General features: G+C 36.8%; 1 protein-coding gene across 1 annotated transcript in view; it reads left to right on the top strand.

Annotated features, from left to right (window-relative positions):
• The window catches only part of LOC126366447 (eye-specific diacylglycerol kinase), a 120,328-nt gene extending 98,374 nt beyond the window's left edge, over nt 1–21,954 (top strand). The window contains exons 11-21 of the mRNA XM_050009555.1: nt 3,422–3,638; nt 7,944–8,136; nt 9,523–9,625; nt 10,685–10,875; nt 11,372–11,469; nt 12,608–12,733; nt 13,406–13,691; nt 14,477–14,710; nt 15,698–15,761; nt 16,090–16,411; nt 16,749–21,954. Of these exons, the coding sequence (XP_049865512.1) occupies nt 3,422–3,638; nt 7,944–8,136; nt 9,523–9,625; nt 10,685–10,875; nt 11,372–11,469; nt 12,608–12,733; nt 13,406–13,691; nt 14,477–14,710; nt 15,698–15,761; nt 16,090–16,411; nt 16,749–16,798 (1,884 nt within the window). The 3' untranslated portion in view covers nt 16,799–21,954. The remainder of the gene's footprint in view (nt 1–3,421; nt 3,639–7,943; nt 8,137–9,522; nt 9,626–10,684; nt 10,876–11,371; nt 11,470–12,607; nt 12,734–13,405; nt 13,692–14,476; nt 14,711–15,697; nt 15,762–16,089; nt 16,412–16,748) is intronic.
• Nucleotides 21,955–22,544: the final 590 nt, after the last annotated feature.

The following is a 22,544-nucleotide window of genomic DNA, read 5'->3' as shown; positions in this document are numbered from 1 at the left end:
AACACTGATAACAAAATATTGTTACAGATACTATTGTATTGTAACAATATTTTGTGAAAGTATGTTATTGTTCCAATTTTCACAGTAGTGCTGTCAGTATAGAAACGTAAATTCTTTAACCAAAGGTATTTGACTGGGTCGAAGATAAATTATGAAATGCTAATCTAGAAATACAAGCTAGTCTAACATAATTAAAAGTCAATCACATTTTTCTTTTTGACTTATTTTCGAAGTTTATTTATGTATTAAATAACAATAAGTACGACTTTTGACTGCTTTTCTTAATGACGTCACAGGACAGTACTTCCACGCAAATTCCATAGAAAATTTTAGTTTTGACGTTTCGTAAAAAGTATCTCATATGACTAAGTTGTCAAACAGCCTATTCCAAACGAGAGGAAAGGACTAGAAGAGGTATCAAATTCCAAAGCCGATGTTGTCAAAGAACAGACCTTAAGATTTATAGTACCTATAAGTACCTAACTACGTTATCTTCAGGTTCTTACCTACTTATAAGCATAAAGTACGCAGCTCCGAGCTTACATTATGCTAAAAGTTTATAACCTACATCAACAAACTAAGCGGCAACATACTGAAACAATATTTTTATCAATAAAACTTTCCTAGAATAGAACAATCGTTATTTATTGCTCATAAGCAAGTAAGCGACGTGTGAAAATCGAGGGCGATTAAGCAAATAAAAAAGCAAATAATAATAATACAATATAAGAGCCACTGAATTGGCAATACGAGCCGTTGGATAGAGTTTGTGAAAGGGCAGTCCGGAATCTAGCGGCATCATGCTGATGCCCCTGTTTGATTTGATTACTGTTTTAGGGTTCTGTAGTCTACTTATTTGGCTTTGATCCTTTGGCCCTTAAAAAAACTTGTAACTATTCAAGATTTTTCATGCTTGCAACACAATATTGGCAAATAATAAAGTAGCAAATACGTCAGCCCGAGATGGCTACAATATCCGATCGTGACCATGCTCTTGGCCAGATTTTTCTTAGTAACAGTATATTCTGATTTAACACGCAGGATGTCCGCATGGAACTTATTTTACGGTTCGTTATTGTTTGTAAAAAAAATAAAAGTACCACTGCGCCTGCGGCATTTTCGATTTCATGTAACTGCCACATTCACTCAACTTTAATTTAATTTAATTGATAAAACAATTTCGTTTCTATTTCGTAGGTTCTCGATTTGTTATAGGGATTTGTTAACTTTACACTTCCGACACATAAATGACATTAATTACTACTAATTGCGATAGTAGACATAATAAATTATTATTACTTAACAGTCTCCGTGGTCTAGTGATTATACGGTTGTGTCACGGTCTGTATGAGATCCGGGTTTGATTCCCAATGGGGACATTGTCGAAGTCACTTTGTGAAACTGTCCTTTGTTAGGTAAGAACAATGTAGGTACTCCCGGCATATTAGCCAAAAAAACATCTCCACGAACCCGCAGTAGAGCAGCGTGGTTTAGTATGCTCCATACCCCCTCTTGGGGAGGTCTGTGTAGGTAAGTAGTCAAGTACTAGGACGGATACAGGCTGTTTAATAAACGGAAAATTCCACTTGATATTAACTCAAAATAATGAGCTGAATCATCCCCTTTCTGTATTCGTTACGATATCACTTACACCCCGTTCAAGTACATACAGAATCATGGTCTGAATCATCTCCCTCAATATTCGTTACGATGTCACTTAACACTCTGTATAGGTACGTACTTTAAAGACGTCCAACAAATTAAGCGCCTTTAAAATTTCCTAAACTGGAATTATTGTCGTGAGGATAACTCAAAGCCATTTCAATTAACTTTGTAATGACCATTTTAATACATTAAGCGTCACTGCGTTGTACTGAGGTGGTATACCTTTCTTCGTGACGAGGAGCCGTGACAATGTGTTTAACGAGCTGCCGTCAACGTAAACAATGTTTATTGTTCACTTCACCCATCAAAATTTTATGTTCCTCCAAACGTAAAAACAAACTCCGGATGCTAGGAATAATGCGACATTATTGTACTTTATGTCCGGGAATTACGCTTCCGTCGTATTTATTCGCTTAATCATGATCATACCAATTTCCCTACGGATTACGATGTATCAGTCGCTACAATACTAACCCACGCGGGGCGCAGCGGCGTGATTGTTTCTATTATTAGTTTATTGGGTTAGTTGTACCCAATATGTTTGTCTATGTCTCATATTAAGAGAATCTTTTGGGAACGAAATCACAAAAATAATTGAGTTGAGATTGTATCAATTAATAATGACTCAGAAGTCATTATTTCTGGTTTTGATTCAGCCCAGATTTTGCTTCAATCTACTTATATATTGAAAGACTAAATTGCTATTTAATAGGTTTAGGTAAGTAATGTTCAAAGATAAAAAAATATTGGAAAAATGGAAATAGAAAGGGTCACCGAACAAAAAATTTAGCTTATTTATTTAAATGTAAATATCTGTTCTGTAATTTGTTGTATAATTTGCAGTACAGTAATTAGATTGCGAACGATATGCAAATTTCTAATAATTTTATGTATAAAATCGAATACACCCACAGTACAGTCTTGTGGCAAATTTTATACCCTATGCAATTGAGAAAGAGTCCAGCAGTTGGTCGGAATTAGGCTGTTTTCAGTAGGGTATTTTCGTTCCGATGCTTTTTAGGTCAGGTTTGCATTATAGAGCCATCTTTATACCGTCTAGATTACCTCGTCTATTAATAACACTTGTCTGGGCTTATATAATAACTACTAGGTGGTACCTAATCCTAGGCACTAATAACCATACCTGCTATATTATTTATTTGATTTCAATTAAGTAAGTAACTTAATATAATTTAATGTCCTCAGGACAAACAAAACACAAATTATAACTAGAAGAAAGCCAATAAATGACAAATTATTTCTAAACTATATTTGTTCTGTCAGAGTGGTAGTTCAATGAAGATAGGACGGAAAGAATATTAGAAATAATGTAATGTAAGTACTTGACATTACATCATCATCACTAATTTAATAGCCACGCTCTTGTCGGTGACAGTCGGAGTAGCATTCTCCATACTACTTTTTTGGGGAAAAACAATAGGGCAGTGGTATCCCTCTTGCCTTCCGCCCCACAGTACTCTGAAGTGAGTGGGATGGCGCCCAGAGTAGTCTATTTCAAAGCTGTACTAGGACTCCTGTCCTCCGCCTCTGAATAGTGCTGATAGTGACTGCTGTCCTCTGTCAGCTTCCAGATGATATTGCATATTTAATTTTAATAAAGAAATTAACTCTATCATGGACAGGTTGAGGACCCAGTGGTCTAATGGTAAACCCGACTTGACATGAGCTGCGGGTTGAAATAGAGATTTTCGATCAAATTTTGTATTAATAACATGTAATTTTCTGGTCCCACCAGGGATACGAAGACGAGCCGATCTCGAAGATCTTGGCAAACATCGGCGAGAGCGACACGGTGCTGTTGGACAGGTGGCAGCTGACGGTGGAGCCCAACCCGGGCGCAGCGGCGGACGACGCCTCCAACGCCAAGCCGGAGTTGCCGCTCAACGTTGTCAACAACTACTTCTCCTTCGGCGTCGACGCGCATATTGCGCTCGAGTTCCATGAGGCCAGAGGTATCTATACTCAGTTATATTAGTGTAACGATGTTAACCTCTCTGGTCGACCCTGCTCCTGGCCACTAACTTCACGTCCTTGCCGGTTGCCTTCAAAAATCCCATACCCTTTGAATCTTGTGCTCTCTGTCACTTCCCTAACAACCTCCCGTTGTTTTGGATCATTTTTTAACGTGCCAAAAAACATCCGCATCCGAGTTCAGTTCATGTTAGGTTATACATATTCTTCAGTGTTTCTCTGTTAACAGTGTCTCAGGATATATAATCATAAATCGCATGGGATTTTTGTTTGAAGATTAAAATAAACAAATCATTGACTGTTTTCTTTATTCGAGACTTGGCGTCTCACTACTATGTATCTATACTATACTAGAAGAGAGAATACTGCTCAATCCGGGATTATAATCTTTCCTTAAGATCCCAATAATAATGTTGTAACTATCCTAGCTAATTGGCAACTTGACAGTTGTAACAATAGAATATGAAATATGTTGGATCTGGTAGTTTATCATTTAATGATAATTATCCCAAAGCATTTTTTATTAAGATCATTTTTAATCTGTATATTATCTGTATATTACAGTTCAGAAAATGGTCGTGGTCGTATGCAAATCTGTCCTAAAAGTTCGCATAATACGTCATAGGTACCTACAGTAAAATACATATTATTATAGGTAAGACTGCGAAAATCCCAATATTATGGCAATAGCTGCCGTTTAGGCGGCAGTCGTGCGCGGAAAGTGCCTGAGGACACAGTCCACAATCCGGAATCGAAGAATATATATCCGGGAACAGCTATTACAGATAAAACGTTTTGGATTTCCCTATTCTTTTGTAACCTACATTCTGAAAATCGTTTCACAGGAGTTCTCTTGTGCATGAAGAGAATTTCATACGTCGAGCGCATTACCTTACCTAGCTTTTACAAAGAACAAATATACCTATCTAAACTTTTCGTCTTTACAACTATAGTTGAGAGGACTTTATAACTTCGATACATTGTTGTAGTTTTATACAAATTAAGTAGGAATCGCAAAATATTCTTCCATCTTGAATACAAAAATACAAATACACTGTATTCATAAGGGTACGAAATATTTTATTCCAGTGCACTATTTCTGATATAATAATACATTATATTGTTATATATTAATAATACCTGTATTCACGGCCGCCATAGTCCAGTAGGTGCGCGTTCCGTTGAGTTTACGATCCGGAGGACACGGGTTCGAATCCCGGTGGGGACGTATCCCTTTAACCACTTTGTGATGGCAGGGGTCTAGCGGCTCAATAACCCTGATACCAGGGCTGCTGAAGTTAGTCATCCACCACACAACGAATACGGTAGAAGAAGAATACCTTACCGAAACGTAATGTCACTTTCTATTGATTTATTCTTCGTTTGTCCCAATGAGTTTTTGCCTACTCGTCGTAAATACTGACGTAATATATTGCCGTATTAATTAAGGTATATATATTTTTGATTATAATAGAGTGATCATTGTAGTGGAGTACAAAAATCAAACCTACAAAGTTAGCCACCTACATAATGTGTCCTAAAGGTCGTCCCAGTTTGGAATTCTGTTATTAAAGCTTTTGATAGCACCAAAACAATAGTCGATCTCGTTATTGCTTTTGTAGTCTAGATTGCTTAGATATCTTCTACTTTTACAATAATATGTAATTAAAATTAATTTGGTAAAAAAGATTCGCAATATTACAGGTAACTTAACATAACATAAACAGTCTATACAGTTCCCACTGCTGGGCACACGCTTTCCCTCAATCAGCCGTACGGGGTATGGAGCATACTCCACCACCCTGGTCCACTGCGGGTTGGTGGACGTATTTTTACGGCTAATAGCCGTGACCAACTCCGAAACTCGGAATCATCTTACTTTTTTAGACAGTGCCTATAATAATATCCTTACCGTGATTCAAGCCTATAATGTACCCACCGGGAATAATCGAACCCGGACCTCCAAATCGTAAGCCCAACGCCTACTATCGAAATTAATTCCCCAATTTATTTAACGTCATTCATGTGTCAGAAGTGTAAAGTTAACAAATCGAGAATCTACGAAATAGAAACGAAATTGTTTTATCGAAATTAAAGTTGAGTGAATGTGGCAGTTCCTTGAAATCGAAAATGCCGCAGGCGCTCTGTGGTGCTTTTAAAATCTTTACAAACAACAAAGAACCGTAAAATAAGTTCCACGCAGACATCCTGCATGTTAACATAGAATATGCTGTTACTAAGATAAGAAATCTGTCCAAAAGCATGCTCAAGATCGGATTCCGTAGCCATTACGGGATGACGTAATGTTACAGCTAAATGGGAAAAAATATAAAGTAACAAGAAATACTTTTTCTAATTAATTATTCTATAGTTAATGTGTGTAGGTACTCTTCGCTCGCATAATAATAAATATAAACTTAGGTATACTTAAACATAATAGAGTAGTTTCCAATTAGTCAAATCAGTTACTTTTACTAAACGTCAAATCGCGAAATTACTATGGAATTTGTATGAAGAAGCAACTTGACACGTCATAGAAAAACGTGACAAAATGTCGCACCTATTATACATTTTACTTTATTGAAATTCATAAATAAATTAAATAGAAAAAAGAAAAAAAAATGTCACCTTAGATCAGTCTTTACTTAGCGATCAGAATTTCATATTTTATCTTTGACCTAGGAAAGTACCCAATTATTATGTGTATGTTATATTTGTACAAAGAACTTATTTTCGACTTAAGTAACAATGAGGACGATGTTTGACCGCTTTTATTGATGACGTCACAGAACAGTATTTCCATACTAATTCCAAAGAAAATTGTCATTATGACGTTTCGTAAAAAGTATATCATTAGAATAGATTCTTAAGTAGCCTATTATACACAGTTGGTCTTACAGAATGCTCGGTGAGGTGTGAATACTTAGTTCATCTTGCGATGGATGTACCTCTCACTTCCCCATTGGTATATAGTCGTGATCTTATGTCGTGTCTACAGATACAGTAAGTATTTCAACCGTAAATAGAATTTCATAGCACACGAACAGAGACCCACTTATGTAATCCCTGTTAAGATAATCAAACGCATAGCACAAGTAAATTGTCAAAAGGAATTTGAATGCTATGCAATATGAGTAAGCTGGTGGCTGACTCTGTTGGTCCCAAAAATTCCTCTTGCAATATAACTGCACATTATTACTTGCAGATGTAGGTAGATGCGTTAATGAACCTGCCTGAACACAGCCTACGTATGCCGTTATCCATTGATGGAGTCTCTCAAAGTTAATAACTGGTGCAGAGTAATTCACAAAATGTTTACCGCTTTTTCACCAAACGACTGTGCACAGACATAGGTCGATCAAAGGAGTATCTGTGCACTATCATGCAACCGTAGGTATACATTGGGTTTTCGCTTATCGACAATTCGTTAATAACTCTACACGTGCATGGCTTTTATTTAAAAAAAAGATAGCAGTTTTACGTCTAGACGCTTCGTACCTTGAAAACCACTTTTCTCTAAAAGTCGTCGTTATTTTAAGATCCACATTATATTTCTCAGTAAGTATCTAGATAAGAAAATTCTTATTCAGCTGCCCCGTTTCGCGTAATAAGAACAATTTTATCCTTGTGAACCTCTAAACCTAGTCTAGTCTATGTAGGTAATCTATTCTATGTGCCCATTACTGGAAAAAATCGATATTAAAAAGTCGATTAAAATATGTGACACAAAAGTAAAATCAATGTGATAAAAAATAACTGCAACCGTAATATATACCGACTAAGGGCCTTCGCAATTTGTGTACTTCCTTAATATTGTAGCTACATCCTATACATAGTTGGTGTAAGTTATTTAGGAGCCAACTACCTTATGCCTAGTTGGTTCGGCAAGTCATCAATCAAAATATCTACGCTACGACTCACTGTAGCGTAGAGGACTTTACGTATATATACAATCATATCACAGGACTTAAGTAGACCTTGCGAATTGTAGAATAAACCACCCTTTCAAAGTCAATCATTATACTTATTTACATTCTAATAAAGAATTGTATGCCAATCTATAGTATTTATTAAAATGCATACTTAAATAAAAGTATTACAATAGAATAGAAGGCTTTGTTTGTAATTATAAATTAATTTCAAAAAACTTTTGAGACCACATTAAAGCAAATAACGCGAGTTTTACTACAGCCATCCACCACCAAGGAATTGGTGCAAATAATGTTATTGTTCTTAATACACATGTACTTAAAAACAAATGCATAACTACGATTATTCCTCAACAGAGGCCCACCCGGAGAAGTTCAACTCGCGCATCAGAAACAAGCTCTTCTACGGCACAGCGGGTGGCAAAGATCTGATGCAGCGTAAGTGGAAGGGGCTGGCGGAATTTGTGACCATGGAGTGCGACGGAAAGGACCTCACGCCCGTGCTCAGGGAACACAAAGTCCATGCTATCGTATTCTTAAACATTCCAAGGTAAGGTATTCAGAGCAAATATTTCAACCCCTTATTTCAAAGTCTTATGTGACTTTATAAAAAATCGTGGTTTAATTTTTTTGATTTATTAGCAAGGAGTTGTGATTTATACGTCGTCATGAAAAATATACGCCTTATTTCACCGGCGGTTTTCATAGGTCCACTAGCAATTTCGCATTCAACTCACAATTTCGTTTAGTGATTCCATATCACTAAATTCCCGAAATAAAAATCGGGTTTCCGAAACAAAAACAGTGTTCTTTTATTAGAGGATACGTCACTCGAAATCACTTTATCAAAATACATATTGCGGTCACTTTTTGAGAAATAGATTGCGAAGAACTCTGTCGTATGAGGGGAAGTTAAAGATGTTTCAAAGCACACTTACTTACTTCCACGATCAAACGGGGTAAGAGGCGACTAGTTGATCCATACTTTTGAGTTAAGTACTTAACATTTTAGCAAACGGTTGTAGCTCGTTTGTTATACTACTTTATTTTGACGTGGTATATTTTTATTTAACCGTTAAGCAATGGGTCTCGGCTTTATCCGTAAAAAACCTCCACCAATCCGCAGTGGAGCAGCGTGGTAGAGGATGCTCTATAGTCCATACCCCCTCCAGTTGAATGAGCTTATTAGCCTTCGCCCAGCGGTGGGACTATAATAGATTGTTTATACTATACGTTATATTGTTATTTACTCCAGGAATTTCCCCAGTTTTATAAGCCAATGATAAAACGTCACCTTTCTCTACAGCGTAACGTTAAACATCAAACGAAGTGCTTAATTAAGTAGATAATCAAATGAAATGTCAATGAGATGGAATTTAGAGACACTTCTCCGCGTCTTAAAAGAACGCAGTCGTCGTCGCAATGAATAATGTTCTCGGAATGTGTCGTTATTATCTGCTATTTTTCTTTTGTACTCGCGCGAAACAATCTTGACACTTTCCGAAAACTAAAGCTGAAAAATATATCACAATTTCTTTTCGACTGTTTTATTAACACCACACTTTATTTAATGTTTTGTTCCCAATTAAATGTCCGACACAGTTGAATGGTTTCTTTTGATATTTGAGCGGGATAAGTTTTAGTCATTTGTTTACTGACGAAAACTGCGTCTGACTAACTCTGTCGTGCCGAAGCTGAAAATAGACGACTAAAAAGATCTATGTAATGAACTGTATGACTTTGACAGGTTGATTTCATTATCGCTTAAGCACCCATACGTACTCCGGAAAGTTATAAATTTTCGCCCACTTTCCGCTGAAAATTTACCTCTTATATTACTGTAATCTTGTAATGTAAATGAGGTCTCCATTTACGCAAAAAACTGTGGTTTTATTTTACGTTGATGTTTTTCTAAAGTGTATTGTTTTTTTTGCAGCTACGGGGGTGGAACTCACCCTTGGAACAAATCAGGAGGAGCTTTCGAACCCTCAACTGAAGATGGCCTAATAGAAGTAGTAGGATTAACCACATATCAATTGGTAAGTTTTGACCAACGTAGGCGTATTATTGTCACTGATTTGTTTTAGCATACATACGTTACGTTAACCTCGGAAATTGAATAAAAAAATCGGTGGTTGTGGCGACGAGGACAAAGTGCCGCCTTGACATGTTGAAAGACCAAACCCAAATGAAATTACAAGACTTTATCAACAGTAACTTCAACAATTATATTTTGATGAAATCAATGTGTTACTCTTAAAAGATTTCACTTTAACACGCATCTAAATCGTAAAGAATATTTTATAAGCCGATAAAATATGACTTTTGATGTTTAGGATTTGGATATACCCTATTGATACACTATTGGTCACAATACAGTATATTTATTATGATAGCTATATTCTCTTTTTTAATCTGGACGAGAAGGATGTAAGACCATAAAAGACCAATATTAGGAGATACAATATTATCAATATCAGATTTCATGAATTTTCACATTAATTTCCTAGCTTTGACTCTTGACTGATGCATACGGCTTACCTTCAAACCTGTAATACAATACCGACGTTCAATAAAGAAACCACTGGGGATTCCATTTGAAATGATGTCGTAACAATAGCAGTTTTTCATTGCGTTTAGGTTGTAGGTTTTAGAGGGAAACCACTGCCCTATCATTCCCTAAAAAAGTAGCATAGAAAATGCTGCACCGACAAGAGCGTGGCTCTTAAATTGATGATGATGTTAGGTTTTATATAAGTTAAAATTTATTGGTTTCCCATTGGTTACATTCATAAACCACCTCACTCCAAGCGCATACCCTCACTCTTTTATCCGTGATAGCCCTGTGCGGAGAGCGCGTGACTGACATCGAAGGTCACCGGTTCAAATCCCGGCTCGGGCTGTAAACCACTGAATTCGACTTGAGTTTGAATTCATGTTTGGATCGTAGATATTTAGGATTTCTGCCGGTTTATGACAATACGTTCGCCCACTATTACATGGATGTATATTATATACACCTCTGCCTACCTCTTCGAAGATATAGGCGTGATGCTATGTTTTGTTATCTATTTATAATTATGTACTTTGTCACCCAGCCGCTGCTGCAGGCGGGCGGCCACGGCACCTGCATTACGCAGTGCAAAACGGCGAAGATAGTGACGACGAAGGTGATCCCCATGCAGGTGGACGGGGAGGCGTGCCGGCTGGCTCCCTCTACCATCACATTGTCGCGACTGAACCAGGCTACCATGCTCGCTAAGAGGAAGCCTGGACGCGCCACTGCTCCGTGAGTACTGACTGCTATATACTAGGTGATTCCCATGCAAGTGGACGGCGAAGCGTGCCAGTTGGTGCCATCCACTATCCACTCACTGTTCGCGGCTGAACCAATCCAAGAGGAAGCCTGGACGCGCCACTACTCTGCCACGGCTGCAGACACGTCCTAGATGTGATGCTTTCCCCCGCGTTAATAAGTCAACTCTTAAAGGCTTACGGCATACCATCAGGGCAGAGGACAAAGAAGATGATTTATTAGTTTAAAAATTCACTTCAAATATTATGTATGCTTATCAATATAACATCTAATAAATGCAACTATGATATACTATGAGGAGGACATGTTACAAAAATAAAAAAGCTAACATTCGCAATATTGTAAGGAAATGATCACAATAAGCCAAAAAACAAATAGTTTCTTGATGCTATATTCAGAAGTGCATAAGAAGTGGGGCTCTAAATACTTAGAAATTGTTTGTCTAAAATATAAAATGTTTTCTTTTCAGACAAACGACGGTGGACAAGTTAACACTCACAGTGAATCTCATTACGATGGCGGATTATGAGCGGCACCATTATGATAAGGAGCTACTGGCTAAAACAGGTCCGTTTACAATTACAGACATCGTGAAATTGCTCACTATAATTGGTTTAATCTGGGAATAGTTCCGGCAACTACTACCCACACAATCGGAAGCTTTTACTAACGTAAACAGCTTCCTACCTTGAATAAATACTTCTAAAACAATAGTTCCGCGAATCGTAACTTATTGCAGTAATAAAATATTTAGATAACAACTTATTTATAGAATGTGTGAATGAACGTAAACAGAAGCAGCAAAGGTGTCGAGTGGTTTTATTTTTGGCAATAAGAAAATAAACATTGTTTAACGCAGAGTGTGTACCTCCTCACACACGTCACTACTCGCAGCTACGAATGATTTGTAACAATGTGTTCCCAACTGGCATACATGGAACGTAAATATTCCGTCGATGGCTATTGATTGACAGCGGAATCCTCCACTGAAATATCAAAGGGATTTTTTCAAAATCCTCCACTAACTTTTTCTTTGTGCTGAATGCGAGGAAACTATCGCCTCGGGCTTAGATCGTAAAATTCAAATACTCGTAGTTATTCTAGTCCGGGAACCGACAGCCCGAGAGTTCAATAAGAATAATAATTTTAAAAGTTCTCAGTCTGTACTCACAGTTATCTCGGTCAGATATTTCCGATGCTTCACTACAATACTGGCGGCCCGACATTTCTATCAAATGTCTGGGGTCTCTTTCAGAATTTTTCTTCCCAATCATGCTCGTAATAGCGTTCTATTCCGACTCAAGAGGTAATGAATTTAACCGGGTAATATATTATATATATGTAATATATATAGATCCCAAGACAGACAAGTGTGTGACAAGTTCTTTACGATTATGTTGTATTAATAGTAGGAAATTCGATGACTTAGGGCTGATTTATATTTCTTCAGCATTGCGAGTGCCAATAACAATGTCTCGGGTTTTCGATTGGGTTTATTCGGGTAACTCTATTGGCTATTTAAGGAACGTTAGTAGAGCATACTCTATATTGTGTATGTTGTGTTAAGTACGCATGTGCCCGTTAGGGGGACGTATTATTGTGGTTATGGTTTCAAAAGTATTCCTATTGAGACTTTTTACCAGAAATAGAACACTCGAGTCTAAGACTTTTACAGCGCATTTCACTTGTTGACTTTTTATTTCAGCGGATCGCGTGGGTACTCTAGAAGTTAATCCGACCGCGGATTTGGAGCAAATGCGTACCCTCATTCAGAATATGATCAAAGAATCTCAAGCACACTCGAATCTCGTCGACTGGTGGTTTGTCGATTGTGAGTTATATTCTATACTCCTACTCACGTATTTACCTTTGCCCTTTTTAACATGACTAGGTAAATACTACGAAAGTGGTATTTCGCTGGTTCGAATTTTTTTTAATTATGCCTTGGTTCCACGAAAAGAAGTAAGGAAGTAATTGGTCGTATTTTGACAAAATTTCACCGGTACGAGTACTTTTTTGGTAATGAGGAATCTGCTACGAATTCATGCTGAATTTGCTAATTTATACGATCCCGTTTTACCGTCCTCGTGTAAGTTTACAGATTTGAAAATACTTTTTTATGTTCAGCCTACTTTTAAAATGTAAAATTTTATGATATTTATCTTTCACGAAACTCGAAAAAGTAAAAAACATACATACTTGTAATTTTTAGTAAGTATTGAATTTATTTTTATCTATCAATAAGTTTATCTATGATAATAACGTTGAATAAATGATTCTGATTTCTGAATATATTTATTACATTTTAGAAATTTACTTTACAACTTTAAAACACATCTTAGGTACTCTTTTAAATTTTGACCTTATATGTAAATTGTCGGAAAACTTCAGCAGCAAAGGGTATTTTGCTATGTAAATTTGCGGGCAGTTACACACAGTTTCGTCACGTTTTGGAGCGAAATATTCTCTACAGCGAGGAGTTGTTAACGAGTTTGTTTTGCAGCGGTGACGGCGGAGAGGTTCTTCCGGATTGACAAGGCGCAAGAGAACCTGCACTACCCGACAGATATAGGACACGAGAATATTTACATCCTGGACGCGGCGCCGCAGACACCCGATACTGAGTCCACAGCACACCCTGACACTACCGCCACTGCCTCGCTGGACCGCACTGGACCCTCAGTCTCGCTAGACACCACTACCGGCCTCTCGGTGTCTCTTGACATATCGCAGAGTGTCGATACTCCGAGCGCTGGAGTCTCCTTGGACGTGCCTGAGTCACATGCTAGGTGAGTATGCTAGTAAGAGTAGTGAGGATCCTGTGTGATCCAATCAGTAGAGTTTTTAACCAAATTCAAGCTTATAGTATGAATTTGTTTTAGATAGTATTTAATCTTAACTTTTTCCTTCCGGTGACACAAATACTGGATTTTTATGGACATCCAAAATAGCATTTAATTTGTGAAACCACAGGTATCCAATGACGTTCCACGCGTCAAGTAATTTCGTTGGTGAAAAACAACTTAACGATTAACAACAAAAAAAACACTCATGGCAATAATGACTTCCTTTCCCCTAATCAATCACTAACCGGTCACAAAGCATAAGCCGTGTGTGTCCTCGACGAAGCGGAAACGAATGGAACAAATAAGTGACGCGCAGATACTACTTAATAGGATTAATTGAATCAATATTGATTCCTTGGTGAGTCGTTCAACAAAATAGAGAAGAACTGTACTAAGCATTTACATATTCACGAAGTAAGGAACGTGGATGCTAATCTTACAGCACGTGCGATCCACTACATCTTTCACTTCTTCATTTTGCTGGAACCAATGATGTTTTATAGCATAGATTTTCTTAGTTACTTACATTTCGTTTTAAAACTGATCACACGTGTTCCCAAAAAACCTCTTTCACTAATGAATGACAAATGAATATACAGATAGCACGAAAATAAGAAGATAACTACTTAGGATTTTAACTAATTTTGTTTGACGCGAACAGTCCGAGAGATTTTTTATATGGCTAAAACACATCACAAGATAGTTATTGAGTGTGCTTGTCCGCGCAGTGAGTCTGGTCTGGGCAGTCCGGCGCGCACGTCAGAGGAGCTGCTGACGCCGCAGTCGCCGCCCCCCGCGCTGCCGCCGCACGCGCCCAAGCTATCCGTTTCCGGCCGTCCGTCCGCGCCACTCTCGCCGAAAGTCGCGTCCCTCACCCAAGAGTCCAACTCCCCCCCACTCTGCACCAGTCCCCCCGCCAAAGATCACCAGCCAACCCACGATTCTATAGCGCGCTTCAAGACGTGAGTACCACATCAATTTACCGCTGTGTTCGTGTGTAATAGTGCCGCCGGCTTGATGGCTTTGACTGTTCTCATAGGCTGGTCACACTTTGGCGTTGTCATAGGTATTTGCATCATACGTAAACTTACGCAGGAACAATCCCAGCCTTTCAGGCAGAAACGGCGTGCAAGTTGGTCGTCGTAGGCAAAAGTATTCGTACGTTTACATACAATGCAAATTCATACGATAATGCGTCCAAAGATTCCAAAGTGCGGCTGGGTTTAAAGCTTTATTTATAAAACTATATTTCCGTATTTTTGCAATGTCAAAGCCATCAATCTCTTTTACCGCCTGCGAAGTACATACTAGACTATTAGGTGCTATTAGTTAACGAAACAATTTTTAATAAACTTAATTTCCTATTCGAGAACAAAGTAATTATTAAGCAAGTTTTGTTTTTAGTTCAGAGTTTGTAGCTTATACCACGATGTATAGGTATAATAGATACAGAGTGTTCTAATCTTAGGTTTTCCACACACGTATGACTACTAACGCACGACGCACGATTGCCACGAGACTGACTGCACTCTATCTCTTCTTTCTTCTATTGCATGCAGCATTCATGAAAAACTATTTGGACTTGACCAAGAAGTATTTGGTTATAGGTGAGATTCATTACATTGTATTTATAAAGTAAGTATGACAGTAGATCGTTTGAAATAATATACCTATCTAGCTAACTAGACTTTTATTTAACCTACTTAATTTAATTCTGAATCCCTGTAGACTTTCCCTTTGAGAACTTCTGATATTTCTAGTATAACGTGATTAAGTTATTATACTTAGACGATGAGCTCTTAACCTGTCACTACACATTAGTAATTTTTTGAAGACCAGAACAATATCAGTAGCAGTAGTGATTTCAAGTTGTTGGCGTCTGGTGGCTCTATATTTGCGAACACAAACATTCACAAGAACTACAAAGTATAAGTTCGAAATTGTTGCAGAAATTTACTGGAAAAAACGTCTGATACACTACTGAAAGCGGCTAAAGTCGGAGATTTAAAAATGGTAAGACGTGACTTGTTTCGTGTTTTTTAATTTGGTTCTTAAATGGAACCATTTGTTAGAAAGTGTATTGCTAGTAGAAAAACACCAAATATATTTTAAACTAAATGGAAGTCAGTGACAATGATGGGTCATTCGAATTTTAAATAGAACCTCTGTTGAGGATTTTGTTGGGCCGTTCTTCTTCTCAGGCATAACACATTTCGAAGTGGTTGTAGATTCTTACTTATTATTGGGATATCGTCAAACTAAAGTAGAATCTTGACTTTTAATGAGTGTTCTCTAATGTTCCTACATTTTTTATGCTTTAGCTCTTTTAACATTGGTACAGATGAAAGAGCTCCACGCGGCTGGCTATTCTCTTCTATCAATCGACGCGAGCGGCCAAACGGCGTTGCATATCGCCGCACGGTATGGGAACAAGGAGATTGTCAAGTACCTGATCGCATGCGCACCGACGGCTATATTGAACATGCGCGACAACGAGCGCGGGCAGACAGCGCTGCACAAAGCAGCTGCGCACAAGAGAAGGGCCATATGCTGCATGTTGGTGGCCGGGGGGGCCTCGCTCACGCGGCAGGATCACGCGGGCCTCACTCCGCGGCACCTGGCGCTCCGAGCTGAGGACCACGACTTGGCTGCTTACTTAGAAAGTAAGTGAGGCTATGTTATGGGGATATTGTGTAGGTCGAAAGTTGTGCTGGTCTGATATATTCTTCTAAGTTTATCACTTTTCATTGGTAACCGATTGCTGCGGAAGACTCGAGCGTTTGTAGGTGCCATGTAGTAAAAAATACCTACTTATCAACCTATTTGCATTATAATAATTATGTTTTATTCGATTCACATCATCACATGACAAAATTAAACAATTCAACTTTCAAAGATCAAAAGCTTATAAAATTAGGCTTGAAAGCTATTTGACTTTCATTTAAGTAAACGAAAAGCGCAGGAAAGCGTAACATTATTGAAATGAGTTTCTCTTTTCAGGTCAAGAGCATTTCCAATTAGTATCAGAAGAATTAGAAACTGCTGTTTGAAATAATGGCAAGAGAACGAGAGAAGAGGTTAGATGTAAACAGTTTGTTAGTACAAACGAGTGATACGCATCCGCGGCGTCGTGTTGTAGACATTACAAGTAATAGGTTTATTAATATACTCTTAACACCAAAGTGATATTCGAATCTTGTGGTTTAGGATTATCGACTTTTCGCTATTTAAATATTTCCAATGAGAGTTTACTATTTTAAACGAATAAAGTAATTATAATGATAAAATAATTTATTAAAACGATTGCAATTAAGCTACTAATTATTAAGCATCGACATGTTACTAATGACGTGATATCTAAAATTGGTTAAGAATTTGAAATTTTAGATTCTATGTCGGTTGAATTGTTCCAAACTTGGTAAAGTAAATTGTGTCCAAGGTATTGCGATATCGCATTATTTGTAACATATTAACTTAGTTTTGAGATTTACCTTGTAGGTGTAACATTTCAGATTTCCCACTGAGCTGTATGGAAATGGCAGTAAACAACAGGTGTCGCACATGCGCGTACAATACACAGACCGTGTTTGATGTTGATATTAATTGAATTTCTTTCAAACGTTCTCAAAAACGTTTCCTTCAAAGGCCTTTCTCTGACACGATATTATCTTACTAGAAGGGGATAATACAGAATACGACATCTTAAACAAGATCTTTTGTGTCCGTTTCTGTCTGTTTCTGTATGACTTCGTCATTTAATAGTAGATAAGGAATCTCAGTAGATGAATTAACGAAATGACAAATAATAATTCAATTTCAAAATTCTTTAGCAGTTTAGAAATGTCTGTCGAATTGTAACATTAGTTATAGTTACCTTACAGTACATCAGGAGCGTAGACTTGTTTAGAGCCATGTCGCCGTTTTCTAGAAGCACGATGAGAACTGTAAGTAAATAATTAATTCTCGGAAAAATGTCCGTGGGACGTTACAAACTACTTACTTACTGGTGTACTATTATCAATCTCAAATAGTTATATGCCTTACGTAAGTAATGTGAGGTAAACTAAACTGATCACACTTAATATTATTTACTAGTAAGATGTTGTTATTAATAACATGCCTTATAAAGTACATTTTGTTGTTGTATTTCGAGGTAATGATTACGAAGTCCCTTGTATAGTTAACTATCTTCGGCAATAATTGTTAACGTCTAAGACTAAATTTCGTGTGTTACTATGTTAATTTGTATAATGCTGATATAATCGGTGTTGTCGTTTTATGATCTCAAGACTCTGTATTATCTATTTATGTATTTTTCATTATTATATTTTATGCCATGGTTGTAAAGATATGTAGAGATCATTAGATTCCAGCTTGTGTGTCTATAATTCATTAGTTCGTTAGCATAATGTGTCCGCGTTATATTTCATTTGATTTGTTGTTGTTTAGTACGAGATATTTTATTGTCCGTGGAGTGGGAGCCGCTGGACTCGCTCCACTACCTACTGAGGTCTGGCTGTGGGGCTGGCGGCGCATGCGGTTGTCTGTCAGAGCTCGGTGGTTCGCGCGGCTTCTTCTCCAACTTTTATGATAATTACCATCGTTTCGTGATTTGCGTGAAAAAGCCTATCCGACCCGGAGTCGTTAGTGTTATTTATGATTATACTGTAATGCCAATACCTCTACGTGTAGATGTACCTATAGTTTAGTATTTAACGAATTTACTCGTACTATCGCTAACAAGCGAACAATGAAAGACAAAGCTGTGAGAATTATGATCATAATGTAAAAAGTAAGTTCATTTTATCGTAAGCGAGAGCTATGTACATCATTACACTGTTTTGTGAATTTCCTTTATGTGATTGTAGATAGAAACTTTAAGATTTATATATATTGTTCAGTAGTTAATACTTGTGTTAGATCGTACTGGCTAATGGCTTTAGATTTCCGTCGAAGTATCCCGACACTTTGAAATATTATCTGCGATCGATCTATTGTAACGAATTTTATATTAGAGAGAGCTAACGCAACGTGTATGCTTACAGTAATGTAGCAAAGTATCCCACCTCGCCTCACCCTGCTCCTACCATTTGAACTGCGAACGATTGCACTCCGCGTCGTCACCATTTACACGCGTAACCATTATACAAAATCTTATTGAGCTTCTAAAGTTTCATTACATAATTCACGTAATAAAGACAATCGCCTAGCATCATTAAAAACGAAGAAATATCTTTCAATAATAATATCTTTCTAGAGACCTGTCCTCGTGGTAAGATGTTGCATAACTTCAATGAATTTCGATGCCGACGTTGCAGGAGTTCCATAATGTTTGACGCTTGTGTTTGTTTCGATACTAGTGTAGTCGTTCGCAATTTCATTTGTTTCTGCATCATATCTGGTAAATAATAAATAACTACTATTTTCGATATAAAAACTATCTCATCTAAGCCAACTTAACCCTAGTTATATATTTACTTGTAGAAATACTTTTCCTACTGTAATCTTTGTATATACTGTAATGGAGGCCTTCATTCGTGTAGGTAGTATGTTAATATTAATATTTCTTATAAATACATTAGTATACTTCGCGACCAATTCTATCTTGAAAAAAAAATAAACGAGAATGAATATCACTAGGTAATAAATAGACTTTTAAGTACTGATTTACTACTGATATGCTTTTTGATCAAATGTTTGGTAGACTATATTTATTAATACGTAATATCCACTGTATTATGAATTATTTATTTATAAATATTACTGTACATTGCCTTCTACACATGTGCGGTACTCGTGCATTGGGTACATTATTTTGGACTCTTTGTAACCTTTTTACCTCTGCCTTTTTATCTAAGTACCTCTCCGCGTCTTTCTATTAATTACAGCGAATCTCACAAAAAGTTGCTTCAAACTCGGCGCCACGAACATGTATAGGTAGATTTCATTTCTCATTACCTTCCAGACACCATTAAATAAGCGATCGGTGACTTTATATAGATAATGATCAATTAGACGTTTTTATTAAATCACATTTCTTGTGATCTCGATAAAAGTGTCCTTAACGAGTAACAGTCGATAGATTTTGTAGAACATGTCGACTGTATTAAATTTTTGGCTTTTTACCTATATATATATATATATATTTCACTTATCTACAGGGTGTTTGTGACATCGTAACGAAAACTTTAAAGAATGATTCAGACCTGAAATTTGCCGTCGCAAACGCATGGAACTGGAAATAATGAAAAAAAAAATACAAAAATTTCATGATTTTTCCGACGGTAAATTCCACTTGATATCTTCTCAAAATCATGGTCTGAATCATTTCCGTTACGGTGTCACTAGCACCCATACGTACTTGTATGGCTACCTGCATGTACTTGTATGGGGTGTAAGTGACGTTATAACGAATGATGAGGGGGATGATTCAGCTCATTATTCTCATTCTCATATCATTTCAAGTGGAAATTTCCATTGCAAAAGTATAGAATTGAAAATAATTAAAAAAAAAAAATACATAAAAACCTGAATTTTGCGACGGCAAATTCCACTTGATATTAACTCAGAATCATGGTCTGAAGCATCCCCCTCAGCGGTGTCACTAATAATCTGTATAATTATGCTTTTTACACTTGTGTACGCATATAATGTACTTATATAGTTTTTATCTGTTGAGGTAAATAACGATCATACTTATGGTCTCAAAATGTTTCTCTCTCTGTCCATAATAATCCTCAGCATTCCGTTTGATCATTTCATTCATTTATATGGTGTGTGCGTCTGAGTAAACATTTATTTTGTTCTGATGAGCTATTCATGAGCCTTACATTCTGAGAAGTATCATATCTATCTGAATCACAAATGTAGTTCTCATAAATTTATTTGTTATAATTGTACTCCACCCGCAGTATGCTCCATACCCTCTCCGGTTGATTGAGGGGAGGCCTGTGTCCAGGCGTGGGACATATATAGGCTGTTTATGTTATGTTATGTAATTGTATTCATCATTTGTTCATTTTTATAAATACTTGCCTACATCGTTTATATAATTTTGCTCGACTTTCAAACGGTATATTTCTGTTTAATCTAGTTTCATGGTTATTGTTTTGTCTCTGTGTGGGATGTGGGATGAATCATATAATTACGGATTTTGCTTATTTATTGTAAGATGTGTTGTGTTCAGAAATTGTTATACTACTTATTTAAATACTTTTATTTGCATTAAATATTAGGTATTTATTCGAGTTAATTTAATAGAAATATAAGTATGGAATTATTCGTATGGGAGTTCTACTATAAAGTCTAATAGAATGACGTTAAGTACGCATTTGATTATTGGGCACGGTAATATAACTTCATATTAGTTTCTGTTCAGGTGATAGATAAAATAATTTATAAAGACAGCGCTTTGTTAAAAATTTGTTTTCAGAAGTAATTATAAATCGGGCATATAGGTCCTAATGGGCACATGTTTATTATACAGGGTGGCCCAGAACTTCAGGTTCAAATTGAAACATTAGATAGAGGGGCTCATTAGCTACCAGAAACACCCCCATGTATGTTCAGCAATTATTTACGGTTTAGGAGATATGACCCATTTTGTACCTTTTTCTAGATTTTCTACCTGCCTTAGGCATAGTTGTGAAGTAAATTAAAATAATTAGTAAGAAAGGGATAGCGACAAAATGATTATTTCTGAAGTAAGGTAGAAAATCTAGAAAAAGGTACAAAATGGGTCATATCTCCTAAACCGTAAATAATTGCTGAACATACATGGGGGTGTTTCTGGTAGATAATGAGCCCCTCTATCTAATTTTTCATTTTGAACCTGAACTTACGGGCCACCCTGTATGTAGGTACTTACAAGCCTTAAATTGTCTGAACTAAACAGAGATGCGTTATCTCCTGATTTTTGCGACGCCAAACTTTTAAAGTAAATTTAACTTAAAAGACACCAACTTTAATTCGAATTAAAATTTTAATAATGTACTTAATTGAAATTTTTATCAGGATATAGATACACGGTAGGAAATAATTTTAACTTTTGAAATTTAAGTAATATGAAGTAATTTTAATAGTATTTTGAGAGCACTCATTTCATTGTAAGTACATACTTATTTTTGCACTCAATAAAGTCACTATTTTAAATAACGTTATGAAAATGAAGTACACTGAAAGAACAATAAATAAGTACGACTTAGAATTGCGTTTTAATTTCCTGTTGCTACCCTGTACGATTAGCTATTCGGTCATCCACGACTTAGTAAATAAAGCAAGCAAGTTATATTGTGAAGGCTCACAAGCACAATATACATAGTAAGTAATCGATACTTTTTTAAGATAGGTAAAAAGCTTCTATGGTATATATGTAGTTGCGTTTATCGATTGGTAAAGTCAAACGAAAGGTGATGCGTTCAGTTTAGTAACACTATTTTCTAACTCCAGCTTACCGAAATACATGTTATTTTTGAAACTAAAACGTCTGCTGAAACCCAATGAAATTATACGAGTTATGCCAATTATCCAATTTCTTTCATTTAGTGTTTTTTTTTTGACATGACTTATTGTAGATTTGCGGCAGGTGGCATTAACTACTTGGCCGGACAAATGTGGAGCGCTGAAGGCTCTCACCCGGTACAACATTTATTTAGTGTTAAAGAAAGCAAACACATTTTGACTAAAACATCCGCAGAGAAGTGATTGTTATACAAATTGACTTTTGAGTGGTACCGTATACCCGCGTGTCGAATGACATCTGGAAACAGATAACGAGAGTCCTCACAAAAGGCGAGG

Source organism: Pectinophora gossypiella, chromosome 4 (assembly GCF_024362695.1).
Source record: "Pectinophora gossypiella chromosome 4, ilPecGoss1.1, whole genome shotgun sequence".
In the NCBI taxonomy this organism is placed as follows: Eukaryota; Metazoa; Arthropoda; class Insecta; order Lepidoptera; family Gelechiidae; genus Pectinophora; species Pectinophora gossypiella.
This window is presented reverse-complemented; position numbering and strand designations above follow the sequence as displayed.